The sequence below is a fragment of the Sminthopsis crassicaudata genome, chromosome 1 (genome assembly GCF_048593235.1).
Source record: "Sminthopsis crassicaudata isolate SCR6 chromosome 1, ASM4859323v1, whole genome shotgun sequence".
Classification (NCBI taxonomy): Eukaryota; Metazoa; Chordata; class Mammalia; order Dasyuromorphia; family Dasyuridae; genus Sminthopsis; species Sminthopsis crassicaudata.
The window spans coordinates 529046793-529073648 of NC_133617.1; the positions used below are offsets into that span (position 1 = coordinate 529046793).

The 26856-nt window shown below is 33.8% G+C and overlaps 1 protein-coding gene across 2 annotated transcripts in view; it reads left to right on the forward strand.

Moving 5' to 3' along the window:
* LOC141550809 (stimulated by retinoic acid gene 6 protein-like) overlaps window positions 1–26856 on the forward strand; it is a 54679-nt gene that overhangs the window by 26019 nt on the left and 1804 nt on the right. For both annotated transcript variants that reach the window (XM_074281810.1, XM_074281811.1), the window contains exons 10-18: window positions 5038–5191; window positions 8526–8601; window positions 14709–14790; window positions 17601–17649; window positions 19216–19333; window positions 19978–20097; window positions 24682–24845; window positions 25871–26017; window positions 26174–26856. The exon at window positions 26174–26856 is cut by the window's right edge and continues 1804 nt beyond it. In XM_074281810.1, coding sequence (XP_074137911.1) covers window positions 5038–5191; window positions 8526–8601; window positions 14709–14790; window positions 17601–17649; window positions 19216–19333; window positions 19978–20097; window positions 24682–24845; window positions 25871–26017; window positions 26174–26319 — 1056 coding nt within the window. In that variant the 3' untranslated portion in view covers window positions 26320–26856. The remainder of the gene's footprint in view (window positions 1–5037; window positions 5192–8525; window positions 8602–14708; window positions 14791–17600; window positions 17650–19215; window positions 19334–19977; window positions 20098–24681; window positions 24846–25870; window positions 26018–26173) is intronic.

The window sequence follows — 26856 nt, forward strand, 5'->3', positions numbered from 1 at the left end:
CTCACATAATTATCACTTTAGTTCAAATCCTCATCAGCTCTCACCTAGATTACTGCAATGAGACCATTGAGACCAAACCAGCTGCCTGGTTTCCTTGTCTCAGGTCTTCCTAGTTCAATCTATCCTTCATAATTCCAGCAACGTAATTTTCTTAAGTATAGATCTGACCATTTCATTCCTCTTCTCACTCAGTTTTATTGGCTTAAAATATAAATTCTTCTGTTTAGCTTTTAAAGTCCTTCATAACCAGACCCATGTTCTTCCAATCTCATTGGATATAACTCTTCCTTCAGCACTCTGTAATCCGGTGAAACTAGTTTTCTCTCTGTTCCTCACACACAACTCACTTCTTTAAGCCCCTCTACTGGCTTTCCATCAAGCCTGTAATATATCCCTCCTTTATTCAATTTTATAGACTCCCTCTTTTCCTTTTGTAGCAATTGAAAAGGTTTAAGAGACATAATTTCTAAGAAATTTAATCATGTTATTAATAAGAACAACACATTTATTAATAAAACGATGGTCATTTGGTCATCTCTCTTAAATAAAAAGCAATCTTGGCAGTTGGGCCCCTAGCTTATATATTCTTTTGGAGGAGTGTTCAATTGCAATCAACTCTAATTAGTTAACAAGAGAATGAATATTACAATAAGGGACTGGACTTGAACTTTGATTATGTCATCCATTTAAGTTCCTCCCAGTCTTGGGTAATCTGTTTAAAGAATTTATGCCCCATTCAAGCCTGAACAGAACATAATGGTTGCCCTGAACAAGAAAGTTAGTCCAATCTCATTATCAGCAACTTTCAAGAGAATGAACTTTTAAAATCAGGACTTTAGAAAAAAAGGAAAAATCTGGATCTGCCACAATTACTGGTTATTAATAATCATTTCTCTCACTTTTTACATGTTCCAGCACTTCAACAAGAAACCATTCATGACAATGACTTCACCCCTCCCTCCTTAATCACCTAGTATTTATTTCTTTACATTTATTCTGTGTATACTTACACATGTATTCATTGTTTCTTCCATCAAAATGGAAGATCCTTATGAATTGGGATTGCTTCGTTTACTGTATTTATATCCCCAGTGCCTGAGATTGTGCCTGATTAGTAAATTTTGTTGATTGATCAATTGATAAGATGAAGAAATCCAGAGGAGGTCAATCAAAATGATTCAAAGCCTCATTTAAGTGCCTAAAATAATAATAATACAAATAGCAACAATAAACAAAAACATCTAGCATTAATACAATGTTTTAAGGTTTGCAAAGCACTTCACAAATCTCATTTTATTTTTATAATACTAGGAGATAGGTACTATTATTGTCTCCATTTTACAGATGAAAATGACAAAACAGATAGAAGTTAAATGATTTGTGCAAGCTCACCCAGCTATTAAGTATCTGAGGCCATATTTGACCTAGTCAACACTCTATCCATTGTACCACCTAAAACTGATTAAAATAACTGAACATACTGAACCTGAGAAAGAGAAGATTCAGGGAAGACATAATAACTGCTTTCAACAATCTGAAGTCTAGTAAAGGGCTAAGTCTCTTCTGTGTGGGCTTGAAGTTTATAACTAAAGTAATAAGTACAAAATGAAAAAATGTAATTTAAAGCTTTCTAAATTTTAGAGCTGTTCAAAAATGGAATAGGTTGCTTCAGGATATGGTATATTCCATCTCTTTGGGAATCTTTAAGCAAAGGCTGGATGACTAGTTTTTCAGGTAGGCAATAGAAATAATTATAAATTGGCACTGCCTAGCTTCCTCCCAACTCTAAAATTCTATACCAGATTTGGAAGGAATGTGAAAAGTTATGTAATGCAATACTTATATAGACAGGAAAGCCCCCCAGGACTCATTTTGTCTTTGCTGATAAGTGTGTGAGTGCAAAGCCATATGGACCTCATTGATACCAGTCTAAAAACCTTGTCAAATAACAATAAGAAATGAAAATAGTATGGCATAACTTATTTTAGAGGATGTTGTCTGGCTCTTAGTAATCACTGTCTCCTTTTCTGGATACTAAAACCACTGCATCACAGTACCTTTTCCTGGATCATTTATTCATGTCCTTCCTATTAGTATCATTGGTTCCCCAAGATTCTGTTCTGAAATATTTTCTCTGTTTATACTTTCATTAGCATTTCTATGCAGATGGCTTCCCAATCATCCAAGATCTCTCTCTAGGCCCACATCACCTGGCTCCCTGCTTCTACTTGGTTGTTCTATGAACATCTCAAACTCAATTTGTGCAAAATGGAACTCATTCTTCTTTCCTCCTATTCTATTGGTCTTCCAATCTTCCCAGTTTCTGGTGAAGTCATCCAAAGTCACATAAGAGTCATCCTTGTCTTACTTCTCCCTTTCCCCATCCCCTCATCCCCAGTTAATTACCAAATCTTTTGGATTCTAACTTTACAATATCTCTTCCTTTCAACCTAGTTCTTTCTTCTCTCATCTTTCACCTCAACTATTTTGATAATCTTTTTATTGATCTCCCTGCTTGCAATCTCTCTTCTCCAATCTACCTTTAGTGGAGCTGCCAAATATTCCTGAGATTCATGTTTGACCATGTCACTCCTCTCCTCCAAAATCTTCATTGACTCCCTATTGCCTAAAATACAAACTTTTAAACTCCCATCTACAATTTCAAGCATTTCATCTTACTTTACTTATATTATTTGTGCTTCAGCCAAAATGGCATAATAGCTGTTCTCAAACTCAACATTCTATTTCCAATCTCCAGAACTTCTCTTATTCTTTAAATATATTCCTTTACTACATATATTCCTTGGCTACCTCCACTTCTTAGGACCCCTAGCTTCCTCCAGTGCTCAGTTAAATATCAACCCCTACTTGGAAGGGTTTCCTGATCTTTCCAGCTGTTAATGTTTTATCCAATCTCCAATTACTCTTGTATTTATTTACCTATGTATAACTTGTGTTCCTTAAAGGATTCTTAAAATCAAAGAATTTCATCTTCATCTTTGTGTCTCTAGCACCTTGAATCTAGTAGGTTTTTAGTGAATGTTTATTGAATTAAATTGCCAAAGAAGATTCCCTGAAAACCCATACCAACCGGTACTTCTTATCCTCAGGATTTCTACCAAAATTTTAAAATACCCTTCACTTCATAAATTCTAGAACTCTCCTCCCAGAAGTATTCTCTGGACAGGCAGAAGAAATATTAACAGGAATGGAAGTCTAGACTTCTAGACAAACTAGGTCATGTAGTAGATAAAGTGATGGGGCTAGAGTCAGGAAGACCTGAATCTGCCTCTGACACTTACTAACTGTGTGACCCTTGGCAAGTTGCTTAACATTGGCTCAACTATAAAATGGAGATATAATAGCACTTACTTCATAGGGTTATTGTGAGGATCAAATGAGATAATATTTGTAAAGCACTTAGTACAGTACTTGACACCTAATAAATACTTGCCTTGTCCTCTTCCCCCTTTACCCTAGACCATAGTTTACAAATTCTGTTGTTTTCTTTCTTGAAAATAAAAAAACCATTTACCATTCTCTACGTCTATTGGTCTATTCAATCTTTCAAAATTATTAAGCAATCAATCCAACAATTCTTTTAGTAATTAAGGCTAAGTTTATCTGAAACAGATGACTTGAAGTCCTCAAAGACAACAAGGTACTGTTATTATCTCCTTAATAAGATTAGGTATCAGCTTCCTATGAAGAATTTTTTTCTTATTTTCTTTTTTAGACATTTTCAAGGCAAAAGTCATTCTTCTTGTCAGAGAAAACAGAAACTAGGTAGTAATTGAGCCTCCTTCTTTCTGTTGTCAGATATCATCCCATGACATTTACCAGCCTCAACTCCATAGCTATAGACCTCCTGACATGATTTTTACAGGATGATATCATACTCCCATATTATTCATCATCTTCCAATTCCATTTATATATATATTTTAAAATATCTAACTTAGTTTTTAAGTTCCCTGGGTTTTTTCATTAATTTCTTGAGATAACCACCACTTTTCTTTCTCATTTAAATCATTTCTCTTCAGGTTCTCAGAATTTCATTGAGATTTTTTTTTTTACCACTCCTCCTCAGATGATTTTTTTTTCTGGAGATTTTTAATTCCTACCTTCCTGCTGAATCCTTTTAAATCAGCTTTTCCAAAATGTGGGGTACCTGCCAGACTGTGTCCAGCTTTCCTTTTCCCTATCACAAACTCTAACATGGAAACATTACTTCTCCTTTCTCCTCTCAATATTCCCGTTATTTCTACCTTGAACAACCAGTTCCCCCTGTTCATGAGAATCATTTTGGGGACAGAATTTCCTATTGTTGGGTCTTCCACTTTTTAAAGGCTGAAAATATCATTTAATTAATGTTATTAGCTTCTCTTTTTTCAGATGGGAGAGCTAAGATGATGGCTGGATAATTAAAATCTCCCATCCACAATTAAATCAGGCCAGTGATGGGTAAGAAAACTGACCCAGATGCCACAGCTAGTTAATAGCAAAAATGGGCATAAGAATCCCATGCCCAGGGCTACTGATTCCCAAAGAATCCATTGTCATCATAATTTAGGCAAAAATAAACGTATGTTCTTGCTTGGATTGCTGTAATATCAGACAGAGTACATGTAATGTAACTCCATAGAACACAGTATTTTTTCAAAAAAAGATGATCTTATTATTTTGCCTGGATCATCCCCAAAGTCACCCCTCAAGTCTTCCTTTTATTTATCAATGGAAATATGACCTTGGATTGCTTATAACAATTTGATTTAATTTAATGAGTTCCCATATGGATGTCTGGGCCCATATTTATTTGAAGTTCTCATATGGGTAGAGATACTGAACATTTTTCACATTGCAATGCCATTCAAATAATCAGAGCCACATAGAGACTAGAAAGAATTTTAAAAGAGATTGAAGAGCCTAAATGACCCAAAAGAGACAGTCTTTAGAATAACACTGGACTTTGTATGCATTGGGTTATGCCATGAATAATGGCAATATTTCTAAAACCTTTCCTCCATTTTCCCCCCAGTTCATTATAATTGAATTTTGCATGTACACATACATTGTACGAGAGCTAGACATGTTTGAGGAGGGACTGGAGAGCTACATTGCTTCAGTTAATGAGACAGGAGTACTGACACCAGCTATTCTACGGATAAAGGAGCTGATTAACGTGGCAAAAGGTAAACCAGTCCTGTATAGTTATTATGCTTTGAGTGGCTGAGATTGCAGTTTTGTGAAAAGAAATATTCACAGTTCCAAGCTTTTTTTAACAGCTTGGCTCTTTCTCTTAAATAAACTGACAAAATAAAACAAAATCATTCTTACAGAATAGTTTGGAAACAATATCATCCTGAAAATATGGATTTTGAGGAAGAACAGAAATCAGGGAAATGTGGAAAATGGAATTTTATCTTTTAAAAATCACTTTCTGTTTGAGTAATGACAGAATAAAACATTCTAGGATTTTCCATTTTCTCCTTTTATTATTTATATTTCTCCTTTTAATTTCATTTCCCCTTTTTATCTTCTCCCTAATACTTAAGATATTTATGGTAATTAAGGAGCTATGATTTTGTTCAAACAAGTTTTCCTTCTCATTGTACTTCAGAGTACATCATACACTAAGAATGATCTTTTTTGGAGGCAGAGTTAAGTGACTTGCCCAAGGTCACACAGCTAGTACATGTGTTTCAGGCTGGATTTGAACTCAGGTACTCTTGACTTCAGGGCCAGTGCTGTCTACTGTACCACCTAGCTGCCTCAAGACATAATCTTAATGAGTTGCTCTAACCCAAAGTCACTCATCACCAAGTATCCCATTTTTGACAAGGAGTTTCTCCAAATATAAGTTGGTCCTTTCATGACTAACATATGGACCATTGCCAGTTCTTTATTCAAAGCCTTTCCAATTTGGTATAAACTGTCAAGGCACTGGTAACTTTCAATAACCCATGATTTCTATATTGTCATGAACCAAAAGTCAAAATAGATGTAACCATTTATTAATGAAAACTTAACACAATGATTCTGTAAAAGGCTCATAATTTTCAGTTATTGTCATGTCATAACTCTAGAATTAATTAGTTCTTACTATCATTAGCTCATTCTTGTTGAAATATTGGTAGTAGAGTTCCCAGAGAAGTCCAAGCAACAAGTCAGCATGGTATAGTAGAGAGAGCCTTAGATTGAGAAGACAGAAGTTTTGAATTCAGGTTTTGCTACTTACTAGCAGTAGAAAGAACCTTAGGAAGTTATATCATCTCTCTGGACTTCTGTTTTCTCACCTGTAAAATCAGATTGGATCAAGTTCCTTTCAGCTTTGAATCCGATGATTCTAAATCATGGAAAAGGACATCTCACAGGAAGGAGTTAAGATATAAAATAGCTAACATAAATGATCTTACCATAATAAAATACAAAGAAACATAAGACATAAGAAGAGACATAAAATACCAGAACTGGAATAAACCTTTTAGATCATCCAATCCGACTTCTTAATTTTACAGATGAGGAACCTGAATCATAGAGAAGTGAAATGAGTTGGGGCAGGTTCATAGCAGTCTTAGAGCCTGAATTGCTAAGTCCATTGTTCTCTCATTATTACACTCCTAGAAGTTTATTTCTAATAGAGTTTTAAGTACAGTAAAAAAATATTTTTTTAATGTTAAAAAAATTATTCTTAGCTTGTGAGTGAGTCATACAAAAACAACAGGTAGGCTGGATGTGCTCCATGCCCTGTAGTTTGCTTTCCTCTTATTTAAATGATTAAGTCAGCAAAGGAGTCTGAAAAGGGTTGGTTAGATGTGTTGGAGGACAATGGGGAGACATCATGAAAACCCACAGAAGAATAACCTGGAGAAGAGAATGGTTCAATTACCAAATGCAGAAGATAGAAGGAGGACTGTTCATTGATAACTTTGAGAAGATCAGTTTCTATAAAATGATTATCAACCAGAAGAGAGATTGTGAAGAACTGACAAGTAAGGAGGAAAGGGAGTGGAGACAGTGAATATAAACAATTTTTTTTCTTATTTAGCTGAGATGAAAAAGATATAGGATGATAATTTGAAGGTTTTTGTTTTGTTTTATTTTGTTTTGTTTTGACAATGGAAATGCTCAATTTCTGCCTGGTAGAAGGTAATTTACAGGAAGTTTGAGAAGAGAAGGTTTTGGAAAGATGTGTGTGTGTGTGTGTGTGTGTGTGTGTGTGTGTGTGTGTGTGTGTGTGTGTAGAATAAGCAAGGGAATAAATCACAGAAGAATAAAGATTGTCTTACTGAAACAAGACTTCCATTGAATCATGTCCCAGCCTGTATTCTTCAGACTAAATAATCATAGTTATACTTCAAATAACCCTTTTACATCATAGTTCTCCTCTGGAACTGATATATCTTGTCAATGGTCTTCTTAAGGTATTCTGCCCAGAACTTAACCAGAACAGAATAAAATGAAACTATCACTGATGATTGTTATGGACATTCTGAAAGCCAAAGATATTTACTATAGTTTGGGTCTTATATGTCATAAATCTTGATATCCTGAGCTCATAATTTACTAATATACATATATATTGCTGAGGCAATTGGAATTAAGTGACTTGCCCAGGGTCACACAGCTGGGAAATATTAAATGTGTGAGGCCAGATTTGAACTCGGGTCCTCCTGAATTCAAGGCTGGTGCTCTATCCACTGCACCACCTAGCTTCCCAAAAATCTATATTTTTCAATATAAACTGTTGTCTCTTCATATAATCAAGAGTGTGCAGGAGCCAGCTCATTAATGGATGATAATTGTTAATGAGAACTTATTCTTAAATTTTCATTGTGAGCATTTATATTTTGAACATAAGCAAATGCTACAAATTAGTGTTTGGTTTATTTTGTTGATTACTTTAGACTTAAGAAAGCATAAAGAAAATACTAATAATGTAAATTAAAATAATGTTTCATGGTCACCTCTTTTGTTGTCTCATGGGTTCTAAGTTTGAGTGCACTTTTCCCTGGACAATGTATATATTTGTGGATAAATGTGTCCCTAGTTAAAAAAAAAAAAAAAAAAGAAAAAAAGTGTTTCATGTACACACACACACACACACACACACACACACTCCCCAGGAAAACTGATGGTTAAATATTTACTAGCATAGTTCTGTTCTTTTATTTGTATACAGTTTCTCCCAATTATGTGAATAATGCATCCTCTAGAGTAGTTGCATATATTCTAGTTTACACTATTTAAAGTTAGGAAAGAAGGAAGGATTATAAAAGTAACCATGAATAGAGAGAGAATATACAGGTAGCATCCCACAAAGCTCCAGCAAAAACTTTAATTTCTACTTTAAAATAATAATTAGTGCCAAAGGAATCAAAATAGATTTTTCCCAATTCTTTCTCATGCATGTGGTATAAAGTAGTGTGGTATTTGGTACAGAGGATCAGATTTTAAGGAACTGTATTTGAAGTATATTGTATTGTATATAGAGAGCACTGATATGCCTTTTTATTGTTATTACAGGTGTTTGGATGCTGACCATTTTTTCTGCTTCCCTTACTTGTATAAGCTATTTATTTCACATTTTAGCCTGCTACAGGTAAGAAAACTAAATGAGTCAATGGGCCACCTAATACCCCTCTCCTGTACTCTAATGTAGTTAACAAAAATGGTTAACTCATTCTCTTTTACATTCTAAGCCATGAATTCATAAACTCATTCAGATAGAAAGAAATGAATTCTAGAAATCAAAGAGAAATCGATAGTTCAAAGGTAAAGATCAACTCAAAAGTAAAAGTAACCCACTGATTAGTGAGAACAGATTTGCTCAGAGTTTTAATGATAATGAAAAAATTTATAAAAAGGAATCTGGAAACCAGGAGAAAGATAGTTGAAAGATCATGATATTTGTTTTGGACGTGTCAAATCTGAGATACCTGTGAGACATTCTGATCATCTTCTGGCTGTTGGTGATATGGGACTGGAATTCAGAAGAGAAATGAGGACAGTATAAATAACCCAATTTGAAATCATTAAACCATGAGAGTTGATGTACTACCAAGCAAGTTTAGATAGAGAAAAGAATCCAGAAGGAACTTATATATTGACAAACTGAAAAATTAATAAAATTCAACCTAAAACCTTCAAAAAATGTCAAATTGAAGAGCTCATTTAGCTCTTGAACAAAATAGCCAAGACCTATATTTTACCATTCAGTTTTACACACACACATACACACACACACACATACATACATGGAAGATAAATTCACAAATTCCAAAGAAGACAATGAAATCAAGTGATCTACAAGCAAAGCCTCAAAAGAAAAATGTAATTTGTACAGAAGCCCAACAAGAATTCTTGGAAGTGCAAATAAGGGTTTTCAAAATGAAATAAAAGAGTGGTAGAGGAAAAATTTGGTTAAAAATGAGAGCAATTGAAAAAAAAAGGTAGAGGAACATACCAAAAAAAAATTTAAGAAAATAATACTTTAAAAAGAGAAATAGCCTAATAGAAAAAGAGCTATCTTGCTGAAGGAAAAATGTCTTTAAAATTAGAATTAGGCAAGTAGAAACTAATGACTTAATGAAAAATCAAGAAAGAATAAAGTCAAAAGAACAAAAAAGGAGAAAATAAGAGATATCTCATTGGAGAAAAACAACTGATAGATAAAAATACATCAAAGAAAGCCTGCCTGAAAGCTATGATAAAAGAGCCAGATGTCATATTTCAAGAAATTATCAAAGCAAACTCCTAATACACAAAGAGCAAAATAGAAATGAAAAGAATACACTACCTGAAAAAGATGAAAACTCCCATGAATAGTACAACCAAATTATGGCTCCTAGGTCAAAGAGAAAATGTTTCAAGTAGTCATAAAGAGATCGTTCCAATACCATATAGCCACTGTCAGGATCACACAAGATTTAGCACTTTACATATTAAAAGAACAGAGTTCTTATAATATTTTGGAAGACAAGGTAACTAGAATTATAGCCAATATTAACCTACCCAGAAAAAAATAAATATAATCCTTCAGGGGAAAAAAATTCATGAATAGATATTTCATGAAATAGAAGACTTTCAAGCATTCCTGATGAAGAGACCACAGTGGAACAGAAAATTTGACTTTCATATATGAGACTCAAGAGAAGCATGAAAAGTCCAATAGGAAAGATAAATCATAAAGGACTCAATAAGGTTAACTGTTTACCTTTTTGTGTAGGAAGATAATACATGTAATTTCTGAAAAACTATCACTGTTAGGGCAGTTGGAAGGATTGTACATTTAAAAAAGCATAAGAATGAATTGATCTTGTTGGGATGACATTTTTAAAAATGAATAGGTTAGAAAGAGGGATACCATGGGATAAGGAGAATGGGAGAAAAACAATAGATAAAATTACTTCACATACAAGAGGTGCTAAAGGAAGAGTTTTTACAATGGAGAGGGAAATGGGAGGCATCAGATAATGGTTTAATTTCACTCATATCTAAATTGGTTCAAAGAAGGAGAAATGTGATACATGTGTGTGTGCATACACATATGTAGAATATATTCTATATACATAGATTCTATGTATATTCATATAAAATATATATTATAATATTCTATTTCCAATTGTGTATATGTCATACATATGTGTGTGTGTATATATGTGTATGCACATACACACGCAATTGAAATTGGAATCTATCTTTTCCAACAAGGAAATAGGAGGGAAAAGGGATAAGAGAAAGGGGGAGTAATAAAAAAGAGAGCAGATAAAAGGCAGTGATCAGAAGCAAAACAATACTTTAGAGGAAAGACAAGATAAAAAGAAAGAAAGAAGAAACAGAAGAAAATGGGATGAAGGGAAATACATAGTTAGAAATAATAATGATGAAAGTGAATGATATTAACTCACCCATACTACTACTAGGTCTGTGTCCCAAAGTGATTGGAGAAAAGGGGAAAGAATCTATTTCTACTAAAAATATTTATAATGCTTCATTTTGTGGTAGTAAAGATTTGGAAATCAAAAGAATGCTCATCAGTTGGGGAAATAACTGAACAAGTTGTAGTATGTGTTGTAAAGGAATAATCTTTTGTTATAAAAAATAATGAGCAAAGCTCTGAGAAGACATGAATTCTTGAAAAATGAATTTAGCAAAACTAGAACACTGAACATAGTACAATATTGTAAAGATAATCAATTTTGAAAAACTTAGATCAAGACAATGATCCAAGACACTTCCAAAGGACACATGATGAAAAATACTATTCATCTCTGCAGAGAGAGAGAAGTGATTAATTATGAGTATAGATTTAGATTGAAGCATAATTTTTATAAACTTTATTTTTTCCTTTTCTCTTTGCTTTTTCTTTTGCAACATGACTAATTAGGAAATATGTTTTGCATGAATTTATATGTATAATCAATATCAAATTGTTTGCTTTCTCAAAGAGGGAAGAGGGTAAAAGAAGAAAAGAAAAATTTAAAGTCAATTTTTAAAAATGGACATTAAAGCTTTTTACATGTAATTGGAAAATAATTAAAGAAATACAATTTATTGGAAAAAACATATCAAAAAGGAAAAAAAACAATCAAGAAATAAAAATCATATCAGGAATAGATACTTTCCAAATTATGCAGATGTTGAATCAAATGGCCTATTGGCTAAGATTTCTCTCTTTATTACATAGCTGCCATTTTTTCCACCAGTTCTTGTTTCTATGGGTATCCTTTTACCTTTAACTATATCCAACCAATTTTCAATCACTCCTAACTAAACCCAGACAAACAAGATGTTGCCTCTGAGATCCTGAATTCAGCTAGCCTCCAGCATCTGGATTTACTATCTCTAGTAGTTAAAAGACTGGCATGGTTTTATATCTGAGTAGAAAATAAGGGCATATATGCCTAATGTATATGTCCTTGAGTAGATGAAAAACTTGCATTCTTTGGCCTTGAGATCTGCAGAGGCATTCTAGGGAGAGAGATTGTTAAGCATCTTCAAACTGGCAAAGATGCAGCTGGGTATTTTTCTGAAGGTGAGGTAAGTGGGTAGAAGCTGAATTATTGATTCCCAGGCTAATAACCTAAAGGAACTCAGGTTAAGATTTTGAATGAGGTTAATTTATTTATCATTACCTTATCCTTCACACTCTATAATGTTTTCCCAATTTGCTCAATGCAAATTACTTACTTTTACCAGTTTTGAAAGGAGCTACTCCAGATTTTTCAACAGTTTTGCCTAAATGTGCATCATTATTAACTCGTGGAAACTCATTTTGATGGTTTACCTTTTCAGATTACAGCTTGAATTTAACCTTTCAAAATTTTATCTCTAATATATTATCTAGTATATTTCCCTCATCTACAACCATTAATTGCTCCCTAATTAGTGGTCTATGTTCATACCTACTCCTTTACTTATTTGAAAATAATAACTGACTAGTAGTGATATCAGTAGATTACAAATTCAATATGAGACAGAATGGTGTAGTAAAAAAATAGTAACACAATCTCAAACTACATTCATAGATGCATATGATTTAAAATGAGAAAGATTATAATCCATTAGACTCTGCTTTGTCAGATTATTTCTAGAGTATTATGTTCAGTTCTTGGTGCCACATTTTAGAAAGATTTAGAAACTTACAAGCTAGAATTCATCCAGAAGACTATAATCACAATGATGAAGCAAATTGAAATATTTTAATATAAGGATCAATTTAAGAATTTGGATGTATATTTGTGAGAAGAAAAGACACATAGAATAGAATATGAAATCTGCCTTCAAGTATTTGAAAGGATTTTATGTGAAAGAGTTTTGAATTTTCTATTTCTCTCCAAAGGGAAACATTAGACTGAATTGCAAAGAGATAGGTTTATGGTGGTATGTGAAGAAAAAAAGGTCTAGAATTAAAACTCTACAAAAATGGAAGATAGTAAATTTATACTCAGTAGTAGAATTACTTGAATGTATTTGGTATGACTTATTCAATATATTTTGCAGGGATCCATCATTTATAAGCAGAACCAATTCATTTTTTTCTAGTTTAGATACCCCATTGGATTTAGATCCAATGACATGTCATGTAATTAGCAGCAAAACAGACATATTATCATTGTAACTGCCTTGGGCTACCATTTTTCCCTCATTATTATATTTTTAAAAAACTTTTTCCAGCCAGAATATCCTGGAATATTAGATGTGTACACGGGATTTTATTTTTGTTTTAGTTTTCAGAAATGACTATGATATTACAAAACACACACGTATCCATTTTTAAGCCTTTGATTAGATAGAACAAAAGAACGCCTTTTTTTATAAAGCTTTTTATTTTCAAAACATATGTATTGATAATTTGACAATGTTGACCCTTTCATAGTCTTGTGTTTCAGATTTTCTCCTCCTTCCTCCCACCCTTCCCTTAGATGGCAAATAATTCAATATATGTTAAACATATTAAAACATATGTTAAATTCAATATGTATAAACATATTTATACAATTCTCTTGCTGCACAAGAGAAATCAGATTTTTTAAAAAGCAAGTAAATGAGTAAGAAAACAAAATGGAAGTGAACAACAACAAAAAGAGTGAGAATATTATGTTGTGATTCACATTCAGTTTCTACAGTCGTCTCTCTGGGAGTAGATGACTCTTTTTGTCATAAGATCATTGGAACTGGCAACAATCATCTTGTTGGAATGCCTCTACTTTTCAACCTAAGTATCTGTCAAGCATATGTTAAAATTATGCAAAATATGGGGGCAGATGTTACTACAGGGATCATTTTGTTCACTGACTTGCTGAGTACTGGTATTAAATGAAATGTAAAAACATAGAGACATATGCTGACTTAAGGAGTTTAAGAGTATTATCCTGTGTACTTGAAGTCAAAAAAGGATTCTCTAACAATGGACAGCTCCTCTCATAGTTGATACTGTACTAATTGCACTGGGCCCTGGACTTCATTTTCTCCATAAAGTATAAAGTGGGGTCCTTTGGGGAGAATCATGCTGAAGATTACTAACTAACTGTTCTAAATTCCAAGACAGAGCACACACCAAAAACATGTTACAAGGTCAGCAATAATATAAAATATTCTATTCTCAGATATATTTGTTCCAGAAGTTAAAAGATGCTGACAGATGGGTATCACAAAATCAAAATATTAATAAAGTTAAACCATCTCTTTTAAGCTTCACAATAACCTTTGAGACAGAACTGACAATTTGATAGGTAGTTAAATGGCATTGTAAATAGAGTACCAGACTTAGAATTGGAAGACCTGAGTTCAAGCTGCACCCCAAAGACTTATTGACCTTGACAAGTCATTCAATTGTTTGATGCCTCAATTTCTTCATTTGTAAAATAGAAATAACAATAGCATTTAGCTATTGTTTTAAGAATCTAATGAAATTACATTTGTAAAATGCTTTACAAGCCTTAAAATGTTGTTTAAATGGTTATTATTATTATTGTTATTATTATTGGAGGTTGGAGGAAATAGAGAAGTTAATTGACTTTCCTAACCCTCACAATTGGATAGTAGCAGAATTTAATACTCTTTTTATTATACTATATCATCTCTAAAAGCACCAATTAATGTAACCATTTGCTGTTCATTTCTTACCTTTACATGTTTTTTCCTTGTCAAAGTAGACTACATTTCTAATTATATTTAATAATTTTTTTTTTTACTTTCATCTAGAAAACATATAAAAAGGCTGTGGTTAGGTGAGAAAAACTTTATTCCTTTGAAGTTTCATAATCCGTCCTCTTCCAATAGTGTGGTAAGTGTCTAGTGATTGCTTGTCTCCATTTTTTATTTGAATAAACTATTGAATCCAAATCTAATCAGTATCCAGGTTTAAAAGAGCCACGGCACAAGGGCCCAGTCAACCTGATATTTCCTAGCTACCTTACACATCTTTAGACTTGTAAACGTAGTTAACAACCAGGATGATATTGAAACCCTTGAAAGTTTGATGATAGTCAATAAATATTTATTAAGCACCTTCTATATGCCAGACACTATTCTAAGTATTGAGGATACAAAATGAATTTTTAAAATGGTTCCTGACCTCAAAGAGCTTACAATCAAACAGAGGAATACAAGGTGCAAAAGGAAACATAAAGTAGGGAGGGGGTGGGGGGAGTATGTACCAGATATAGAAAGAACCTAACCATAAAAAAAAAAAACCTAAGTCCATTGTTCCTAAAGAATTTGGCTCCACAGTAAGACAACAGAAGGTTAACTCTAGAGATTTACATATTGAAAAATTAAGTGTAAGGTTTAGAGTCAACCTCTAAAGCTAGATCTCTAAGTATGAGATTTAAAGTTGTAGCTTGTCTTCTTCACAACAAATGTGAAAGAAAAGACAAATATTTACATTCTCATTCCACAGATGAGGTCACTGAGCTGCATAAAGTTAAATTACTTTCCCAAGTCATATGAGCAGAAAGTGGAAGAGCTAGTATTTTGCATCCAAATCTGTTGTTAGTCTTTTGTTCTTGAAGAGGACTATGACTTTATGACTTACAAGTGAATTGGATTAATGCCACCCTCAATTTCTCCTCTGGAGCATCTGGACCCAGTGGCAAGTTATAGACCAAGATGATGGGAAATGGCTCTAGATATAGTGGGAGAAAGTTCAAATTAAGCTTTTTTTCCTCCAATACATTATATGATCTTTACAGATCATGAGATTAAAGGAGCTCAAATATGGGGTAGATGGGGAAAAAAATCAGAGGGTCAAGATTAGTCTTAAATAATACTCACAAGGAAGAGAGTCCAGGAAAGACAGACAAAGGTAGAAAGCAAAAGATAATAAATGTAATGTCATGGAGGCAATTGAAGTTTGCAAAAATGAGAGGATCATGTACAATGTTTCCAAGAGAGGTACAGAAGAATGAATATTGAGAAAAATCCACTGGATTTTATCATAGCATTTTCATTAGTGTGATGAAAATTAAACCAATTTATAGTACTTGTTCTGTTTTGAGAGAGGAAGGATAGTTTAGGGAATAGGGAACATCACTGTTCAGAATCAGATTGGTGAGCATTTAGTTCCTTGAAAATCAGAGTCTTAAAGGAAAGAGAGACCCCTAATATTGCTATTCTCTGAGCACTAAGGAGAGAGTTATTTTTTATTTTCTTGGATTCATTAATTCATTTAACAAATATTGTTGTCTTAAATGAAACTAAGACCTGTTAAAAAACATTAGTTTAAAAAGGTCACTGTTTCCAGTGGGATCCAGGGCTATCTCCAGTCATCCTGATGTATGTTTGGCTACTGAACTCAGATGGCTCTGGAGGAGAAAGTGAAGCTTGTGACTTTGCACAGTCTTCCCTCACTTAAATCCAATACATGTGTTTGTCAAGGCTTCACCTCCCTGATGTTATAGTGTTTTTTGAGAACAAAGGACAAACAACAACAACAACCAAGTGTCTACTATATATTAAACAATTTTAGAAATTAACTTTACCTTCAAAGAGCTTATATAGATCAGATAAAAAAATGCCAATAACTGATACGAGAAAGAAAATGTTAAATGCCAAAAGACAGATGCCAAATACTATGAGGTTGCCTTCAAAGGAAATTTCATCTACTTGAGAAGACCAAGACAACTAAAAAGCAGAGAAGGGGTAAGCTTTTGGGAGAAATAGGAGAAAAATAATTCCAGCTAAAGAAAGAAATAATGAAGATCAAGAGAACTTAAATACAAATATATAAGATAAACTTTATTTGAACTTAATTCACATTAACTCATTTATTTTTCAATTGAGAAAGGTTTAAAGACTATTCAATTTATTTTTAGAAATTATGATTACATATATTCCATGTGAATAGAGACAGATTTCCTTTTAATGTTTCATTTAGTTTAATGAGTAGTTTATTTAGTATTAACTCTATGTTCAGAATAATGGCACTTTGCACATTTAGTAAATCTCTATCAATTATAAGATCAACTCTTTAAAATTAAAGAAAAATAAATGAATGAGGTAATCTTAATGAAAATTTTCAGGTAATGAAAATAATATCAAGACCACAATATGGTTTCTACTTAAGTGATCTGTAAAGATATTCAAAAGGAGATTTTCTTGGCAAAATTATCCAATTACTTGAATTTACATCTTTATTCTAATATCTTAATTTATGCAATGCTTGAAATACATTCTCCTTGACTCTCATAATGACATTGTGAAGTAAATAAGTAAAGTATCATGTCTATTTTATAAATAGGAAAATTGAGACTAAGGGATTTGCCAAACAATGAAGTATGACATAAATAGCAGTTGAAAAATTATCTTCTGATTTCAAGAAGGCACATTAATCCCTGGACTTTTTAAAATTTCTATATTCATTCTCAGATTTGTCAAAGGTATAACAAAATTTTGAAGATAAGCATAGTCCCTTAATCTATAGGAAACCTAAAAACAATTTTTTCTTCATATATAATATGTTAGAAAAAGAAGTACTATTTGTATACATTACAGAAACTTTTGTTTTCTAGATTGTGATTACTTGCAATATTGTCACCACAGTAAACTGACATGGCTTTGTTTTCTTTTCTTTTTTTGTTTTTTTGTTTGTTTCAGGTAGCCATAGCAAGATATTCAGGTTGGCAAATAGCATATATTTTGTGGGGTAAGTCTCTACCCTTACACATTAATAAGAAATTACTTTGTTTCTAATTGAAAACAAGGTCAAAGTGATTAATAATTAGTCTTCCATTACTCAATTCTATTTATTCAGCTCTATCCCCACCTCCCTTATCAATAACATGCTTTCAAAATTCCCTAACGTTATGCTTCCCTAAATCTTGTTATTCAAAATTCTCACTGCAGCCACTAACCCATTTTCCTACCCTGTATCTCTATCTCAATCCTATTTCTTTCCAGGGCCTATCCATCCATCCCTCTCCCTTTTTCTACTACTGTCTACTACTGACCTTTTCTCTTTTTGGAATTCCTTTTTGTTGTAAATAAATACTTCTATATTATATATCTATTCTTTTGACATTCTTTCTCCCTTGAATTAACTAAAAACTGTCTTTTCCTCTGAGGACATGCACTCCTTAAAACTTCTGCTATTAATTTTCCCATTTCCTGTGACTTATTGCCACTTCTAGATATCATTTGCCATCATCTCTCAGCTTCTCCCTTTTAACATTCATATCATCATTATACCACTCTGTCCCTACATTAATCATGGATATCTAAAGTCCAGGATACTCTACCCCCTTCCTTTTATCCTGATTCATATCTTCCTTTCAATACTGTCTGCTGCTGTTATCCTTAGAGATTTAAAGAAATGCTATTGCCATTCTGGCTTCACAGTTCCTTAGTCTTCTCAATTCTTATGATCTTTTTCTTCACTATGCTTTACCTACCCACTGGATCATCAACCTTTGAACATTACTTTCTTAGGATTGCTCTACTATGAAGATTTTGAATTCTGTAATTCAATTCTGCACTTTCTTTCTACCTCTTCCACTGCCTTACGGCCTATGGAAACGGCTCTTTGCTTTCATTATGACTTCTGGCCCTTTGAGTCCTTTCTTAGCCTTGACATCATGATCAAATACCACTTTAGGTATTTACCTTCTATCACTCTAACTACTATTCTTACTCTATTAATACTAAACCTTCTGTATAACCCGTACCATTTACTTTCTTCCCTCCTGCTTCCAGGACTAGAGCATTACTTCTCCCCATTCATTAAGCCATATAAACTGAGCCTATTACGAATACATGCTAACTCATCTCAGCCTTCCCTAATACATCGAAATCAGGTTATTTAATTACAATTGGCTAAAGAGTGCCACTCTCCTGAATCTTTTTTGTGACCATTATACTCTCAAAAGATGAAACCAAATCTTGAGAAGATTGAGAGGTTCTGATGTGAACTCCTTCAGTTTCCCTCAAACCTTGTGTGATTTTACTCATCTTCTCTATTTCCATTTTCTAAGTAGAAGAGATTATTTTTATTTTTGAAAAGGCTAATTCTTTCAGTTGTGTCCTTGCTTCCATTTCTTATCTTGTTTTTACATTCATTAGACTATAAGCTTCTTGAAGACAGGGACTATCCATTGTCTTAGAATGGTACCATAGTAAACACTTAACAAATGTTTTATTGACTGATTTTGTCAAGCATGGTATCTTACACTTAATAAATGCTTATTGATTTATTGTTTTTCATCTTGTCCTTCAGGTTACCTCATCATTCATGTGGTCCAATGTCTGTTTGGTGTGATGATCATGTATGGTTTGGTTTTGCCAGTAATTCATAACCAAGGACTGGAAATGCTGAAAGGTTTGGGAATTGGAATGTAAGTTACTGAGGTTTCTTCTTAACATATTAAGATGAGTGATTTCATTTTTACATTTTTTTTTCTTTTGAAGTACTTACCTATTTTTATAACTTCAACCTCACTATGTTGGGTAATATCCTTAGTTCTAACTCAATGATTAAAGAAGTTCAACTCTAAGTCATTTTCCTAATCTTTATTTCTCAAGATTTAGACAACTGGCAGTTTATAATTTCTCTTCACTGATTTTAGTAAGTAAGCTATTTAGGGTTTGCTGTAAATAACCACAGAAAAATTTTATTCCTAAAACAACATCATCATTACTAACATTTATATAGTATCTATGTGCCAGGCACTGGGCTAATTACTTGAAATATTATTTCATTTGATACTCACAATAACCCTGAGAGGTAGATGCTATCATTATCTCTATTTTATAGTTGAGGAAACTGAGAGATTAAGTGACTTGCACAGGTTCATGCAGCTAGTAAGTGTCAGATCAAATTTGAACTCAAGTCTTCCTGGTTTCAGGCTCGGGAGCTCAATCTATTGTTCCACTTAGATGTTCTATGATCTAATTAGGCCTTGGTCTTCTACATAGCACAACTGATAATCTGACCCATTAAACAGCAGACTATTTTCTAATCTTCTTTTCTATTTTTCAGTCTCACCATTTCTATTGTTGTGGGACTCATGGTTTTACAACAAAAGATAGCTGCAAGATTTTTCCTCCAGCCAAAGATTAAACCTGGAGATAAGCAAAAACCATTAGCTCTAAATAATAGGTAAGTAAAAAAGGTTGATTCACATTTTGAATTTAGGATTTAAGCTGTCTTTACTTTTTTTCAGAAATATGAATATATATATATTTTTTTCATGGGACAGCTGAAATATGAGAACAAATAAAAGTAAGCTATGTGGAAACATGGCATAAAACATTGGTATTCAACAATGGAATTTGACAAATGTTTATTTCATACCTGCCACATGAAAGGTAACATAATCTTAATTAAGGATAAAAAGGAAAAGGATAGAGCCCATGCTGTTGAGGAGCTTGCAATGTCATATAGGGGATAAGATTTATTTGCACAAAGAATTATATAAGGAATACCATGATAAGGGCAAAAAAGATCTAGACAAGACAGTCTAGGAAAATATGAAGGAGAGTTATTTTCAGTTAGGGAAATACTTCATGGAAATAGTGGTACTCAAGGACAAACTTGAAGAATCAGGAAGATTTCCCTTCACTAGTTTTTCCAGTAATTTCAAGCATGAATCACGGTCCCTATAAATTCCCTGGAATCAGAAAATAATTAGTTGTCCTACTTGGCTGAAATAAAAAGAACATGAGCCTACTATGTACCAAGTATTGTACTAAGAACTAGGGATACAAATATCAAGGATGAAATAAACTCACAATGAGTTTCCAATAAACAGAAAATATGAGCTTTTTAAAAAAAATCTCAACAAAAATTCACTAAGCACCTGTTGTGTGTGCTGAGCTAAGATCTAGGGATACAAAGAAAGGCAAAGGTAGTCCTTGATTTCAAAAAGATTATAGACTAATGGAGCAGACAAAATGAAAACAACCATGTACAAACAAGATAAAAACAGGATAAATTGGAAATAATCTGTAGAGGGAAGGTAATACATTGGGTATCTTTGAGTGAAAAAATGGACTTATAGTTCACAGAGTCATAAAGAGCTGGACATGACTCAATGACATAATAAATAATAATAATAATTAAGTGGGATCATAGCCTTTGTTTCTCATAGAATATGGGAATTTACCCGGGACCTGAAGGAATCCAGGAATGGCAGGAAAAGTGATGTAGAGGAGAGTATTCTGGGCATGAGAACAGTCAGCAAACATACTTAGAGTCCCCTGGCTATGGAGCATCTTGTGGGCAAAGAAGCCAGTAACACTGAATCATAAAATATAGAGGAGAGGTGGAAATAAGGAAAGTGCCAGTTTATAAAAGGCTTTGAATGCCAAAAGCAGTTTTACATTTGATGATAATTGTGACAAGGAATCATGAGAATTTATGGAATAGTGATGGGACATAATCAGATCTGCACTTCAGGAAGATTAGGTAGAGAGCTAAGTGGGACATAGAATAGAATGAGAAGAGACTTAAGGAAGAGAGACTAAACCAGTATATTATTGCAACAATCCAGATGTGAAATGATGAGATCCTCCACCTCAAAGGATAAAAGGAGGCAATTGCAAGAGATATTATGAAGGTAAAATTGACAGGCCATGACAACAGAGAGGATATAGGGGGTAGAGTAAGGATTCAAGAATGAGACAAGCGTGGGCTGTGCCCTTGACAGTAATAGAGAAATCTGGATGCTGAGAGAATTGAGGATGGGGAATATGGGAAGATGGTTTAAATTCAAATTTAGACATGCTGAATTAAAGATTTCTATGAGATCCAGTTTGAGACTTCCCATAGGCTATTGGACATGTAAATCTGGAGGTTAGGACATAGATAAGGACTGGATAAGTAGAACTGAGAATCATAATTATAGAAATGATCACTGAAACCATAGGAGCTGATGAGATTACCAAATAAAATAGCATAAAGGGAAAAGAGGGCCCAGGACAGAGCCCTGGGGGACATACAAGTTTAGCAGATATGACCTAGAAAAAGACCCAGCAAAGAAAACAAAAAGAGCAGACAGACATGAATATAAAATAGTGTTATGAAGTCCAGAGAGAAAAGGTTAGCATAATGAGAAGAGGGTTATTGAAAGAGTGAAAGGCTACAGAGAAGTCGAGAAGAATGGGTATTAAAGAAAGGCCAATAGACTGGTAAAATATCCTCCTAACTGACCTTTATGCTTCCATTCTCTTTTCCTATCCAATCCATCCTCCACACAGTACCAAAATAATTTGAGAATCACAGACTTAGAGATAGGAGGGTCCTTAAAGTCTATCTAATACAGAGGAGACTGAAGCTTAGAAAGGTTAAGTAAACATTTTTTCATTGGATGCCCTTGGCATTTAAAAGTCATAATGTCTAAAACTGAACTTATAACTTTCCTTCTTCTCCCTACTACCACCTTTTCAATCAGCCAGGCCTACATCATTGCTGTTACCCTTGACTCCACTCTCACTCCACATAACCAACCACTTGTCAAATCTTGTCATCTCTATCTCCGTGACTTCTTTCATATATGTCCCCTTCTCTGCACTCACACAGCCACCATCCCAGGTCAAGCCTTCATTATGTCTCACCTAGATTATCCCATTGCTTTTTAATTGGTCTCCCTGCCTCATGCTTCTCCATTTCAGTCCATTCTCCATTCAGTTTCCAAAATAATTTTTCTGATCAGATCATCACTCTAATCCCATGAACTACGACCTCTGGGATCAAATATAAATGTCTCCTGCAATTTGAAGGCTTTTCATAAGCTGGTCCCTTAGTTCAAACAAATTATTCCCTTCAACGCATTCTTAGTCTTCTAATATGGGTCTACTTCCTCCACACAGTCTCTTAGACAATATTCCATAGCCTTTCTGAGTCTTTTCATTGGCTGCCCCAGTGCCTCACCTTAACTTATAACATCTGACTTCCTTCAAGACTCAGTTCAAATTCCACTTTCATTAGGGGGCTCCCTATTCCCCCAAGGTCTCCTCCTGCATCCAGGGCCATCTCCAGTCATTTTGATCTATATCTGACCACTGGACCCAGATGGCTCTGGAGGAGAAAGTGAGTAAGCGATCTTGCAGAGTCCTCCTCACTTAAACCCAATTCACTTGCATATTATGATATGATGTCATGGTCCTTCTCTAGAACGAAGGACAAATAACAAGTTCTTCAATCAATTAAAAAACTTGTTTTAATAGTAATTATTAGATGGCATGTACTGTCCTAGGAATACAAATACAAAGAATAAAACTATTTCCATCAATAAGAAATTTACATTCTCATTTAAAGATTATTTTGTATTTATAAAATATAGTACATATATATATATATATATATATATATATATATATACATGATGTCTTTCCTGTTAGAATTATTAACTGGTTGTGGGAAGGGTTTTTCTTTGTATCTCCCATGCTTAACCTAGAGCCTAGAACATAATCATCACTTGATCAGTTTGTAGATTAATCTTGATAGCTAAGATAATGCTAGCAGTAAATGAAGGAAATCAGATTTGAACCTAAGTCTCCAGACACCAAAACCAGTGACCTTTCCAGTGTGCATTGCCTTCCTCCTCCTCCTTTTCCTCCTCCTCCTCCTTTTATCCTTCTGCTTCTTTCTCTTCCTCCTTTTTTCCTCTTTCTTCATCTATTTCTTCATTTATATAATGCTTTATGGTTTACAACACACTTTATTCATGTAATCTCATTTTTCCTCAAAACAGTTTTGGGAAATTGGTGCTGTTATTACTCCCATTTAACAGAAAATGAAGCAGAGGCAGAAAGTGGTTAATTGACTTATTCTACAGGGAATTTGAAATCAGATCTTTCTGACTCCATGTCCAGTGCTTTGTCCATCTTACCGTTTCCCTGCTCAAAAACCCCCCGGTACCTTTTCTGTATTGAATAAAATACAAATTTCTCAGCCTAGAAATTAAAGCCTTTTGCAATCTGGCTTTATCTAACTTTTTTGGTTTTATTTCACATTATTCTCTTTCATACTTCTTGATATGTTAGATGTTTGTTCATATGCAACTCTATGTGACTCCATTTGTGGTATTCTTAGGAAAAATACAGGAGTGATTTGCCATTTCCTCCTCTGGCTCATTTTACAGATGAGGAAATTGAGGCAAACAGCATTAAATGACTTGCCCAAGTTACATAGTGTCTGAAGAAGGTTTGAACTCAGGAAAATGAATCTTCCTGACTTTAGGCTCAGTGCTCTATCCACTATATCAGTAGTATGTTGATATGTCCAGACAAATTGGCCTTCTTCAAACACAGCATTCCATTTCCCTTTGTTGTACCCTCTGAGGGGCTGTTCCTCCATCAGCAGAATGCTATCACTCCATACCCATCTGCCTCTTAGAATCCTTATTTTTCAAGGCTCAATTTAGATGTCATTGTCTATTACATGTCATATGTTATCTTTTCCAGTTGTTAATGCCCTCCTCAGATGCCTTTACCTTTACTTTTCTGTGTACATATTATATCTTATTCCACCCCCAAGTAAAATGTAAACTTCTTTAGAACAGGGACTACTTTTTTGTTTTCGTCAGTGTATTTCCCATTAAATACTTAGGATAGAGTTTAATGTATGTTGGTTGAATTGAATAAACTGAGGTTTCTTGTATTTACTCCCAAATGAAAGTTAAATATTAAATAATTATGAAAAAAAATTAGAGGATTCACTTTTGAACTCTCCTATTTTCAGGAAAGCATTTCACAACTTCAATTATTTTCTGTTTTTCTACAATGTGCTTCTGGGCCTGGGAGCTTGTTTGTTCAGACTATTTGTCAGTTGTATCCTGGGAACCTGGTTAATAGCACGCATAGACAGGACTATCATGCAGAATGGTTATGAAGCTGCAGACATGGGTAAGTATCCTTTGCCTCCATGGTTGCAATAATTCAGTAACATAAATGTTATATCAATGATCAATTAAAAAGGATCTAATTATTCTGATCAAGACCAAGACAATTCGACTCATGATGAATAATGCTACCCACCTCCAGAGAGAACTGATGAACTCTGAATGGAGATTGAAGCAATTTTTTTTCACTTTTAAAAATTTTCTTGTGAGTGCATATCTTCTTTTGCAACATGGATAATATGGAAATATTAGTTCATATATATAATTAATATCATATTACTTGCCTTCTCAAGGGATGGGGTAGAGGAAAGGAATTTGGAACTCAATTTTAAAAAATGAATATTAGATATTTTGAGACTGTAATTGGAATTTAATGAAACAGACAAATAACTTCTTAAAACATATAAATATAAATTTTAAAATACAAATTTTAAAAATTTTAATATTTAGGAAACATAAGTATATTGCCACATAATTTATTCATGGGAACCTTTTGTTAACTAGTTAAAAGGTTATACTCAGTAAAGAAGTAGATTGTCTGTGAATGGTTTTAATAAAAAAAACCTTATCAGAAACCACTTAGAAAGCTTTCAGCCAGAAGCTAGTCAAAGCAAAGACTTGAGATCCATCTGGAGGCAAAAAAAGAGAACTGCAGGTACATGGAAGTTAATCCCATTTGGGATTTTCTTGTCAAAGGTATCAGAGAGGTTTGTTATTTCTTTCTCCAGTTCATTTTATAGATGAGGAAACTAAGGCAAGCAGGGTTAAGTGACCTGCCCAGAGTCACACAGATAGTAAGTATCTGAGACTGGATTTGAGCTTATGAGATTGAGTCTTCCTGAGTTCAGGTTAGGTGTCTCTCAGCTGTACCACCTACCTACCTGCCCCTGGTATGTTGTTAAGTCCTGACAAACTGACCTCAGCATTCTATTTCCCATTGTTGTACAGAAAAGGAACTTAATGCAGTGGTTAAGCAAAGATACATTTCTGGGGTCTAAGATATTTTTTTTTGGATCCTTTTGACTCTAGGATTCCAAGCCTGGATTGGAATGCTGTTTGTAGACCATTATCATACCAACCCTGTACTTGTTGGTTTCTGCCACATCTTGTTGATGGGCAACAATGAAAAGAAACTACAGAAGTCTATCCCCTACTGGCACTTAAATCATTCATCTGGTAAATAATTTTTATTCTTTAATATCTACTATGGTAACTAGGGAATGAAATTCCCAACAACTGGCCCATTATGGCTTAACACAGTTGTTTCTGAGAACAAATAGGTTTTTCTTTGCAAATGAAAAAGACCTTATTTATTTATTTTTTTTATTGTAGGTCCTAGAGTTTCAATAAAGTCCAGAACAAGATGGTTCTTGCTGTATACACTTTTAAAAAACCCTCGGCTTATCTTGCTCAGAAAACCTAAACCAGCCTTAGGTATCAGGGTGGCTACGTGGACAAATTCTGTTGACGTGCTATAAAACTGAAACTGGTGCTGGAATTGTAGGACAGAGGACAATGCATCAGCTTTCCAGAGTTTCCACAAGAAAGAGCTCAGAATGATGGAATGCTCTCAGATCACATGTAATTAGGTTATCTCTGATGAAAGTAAAGGTGACAATTGACTATAATCTTTCATGCTGCTTATATTTGGCCAGGTGGTTAAAAAATTCAGTGTTCTTTCATCATATTAAAAATCTATCCAAGTTCTATGTGTCCCTGGAAGAAATAATGTGCACCAGACTGGAAATTCCCTGAGGAGTTTTCCATCTTTGAAGAATGCTGAAATAAGACTATATGATGATCACTTCGGATGGACGTGGCTCTCTTCAACAATGAGATGATTCAAACCAGTTCCACTTGTTCAAGATGAAGAGAACCATCTACACATAGGGAGAGGACTGTGGGAGCTGAGTGAAGAATACAACATAGCATTCATACTCTTTTTGTTGTTGTTTGCTTGCATTTTGTTTTCTTTCTCAGGTTTTTTTTTTCTTTCTTGATCTGATTTTTCTTAT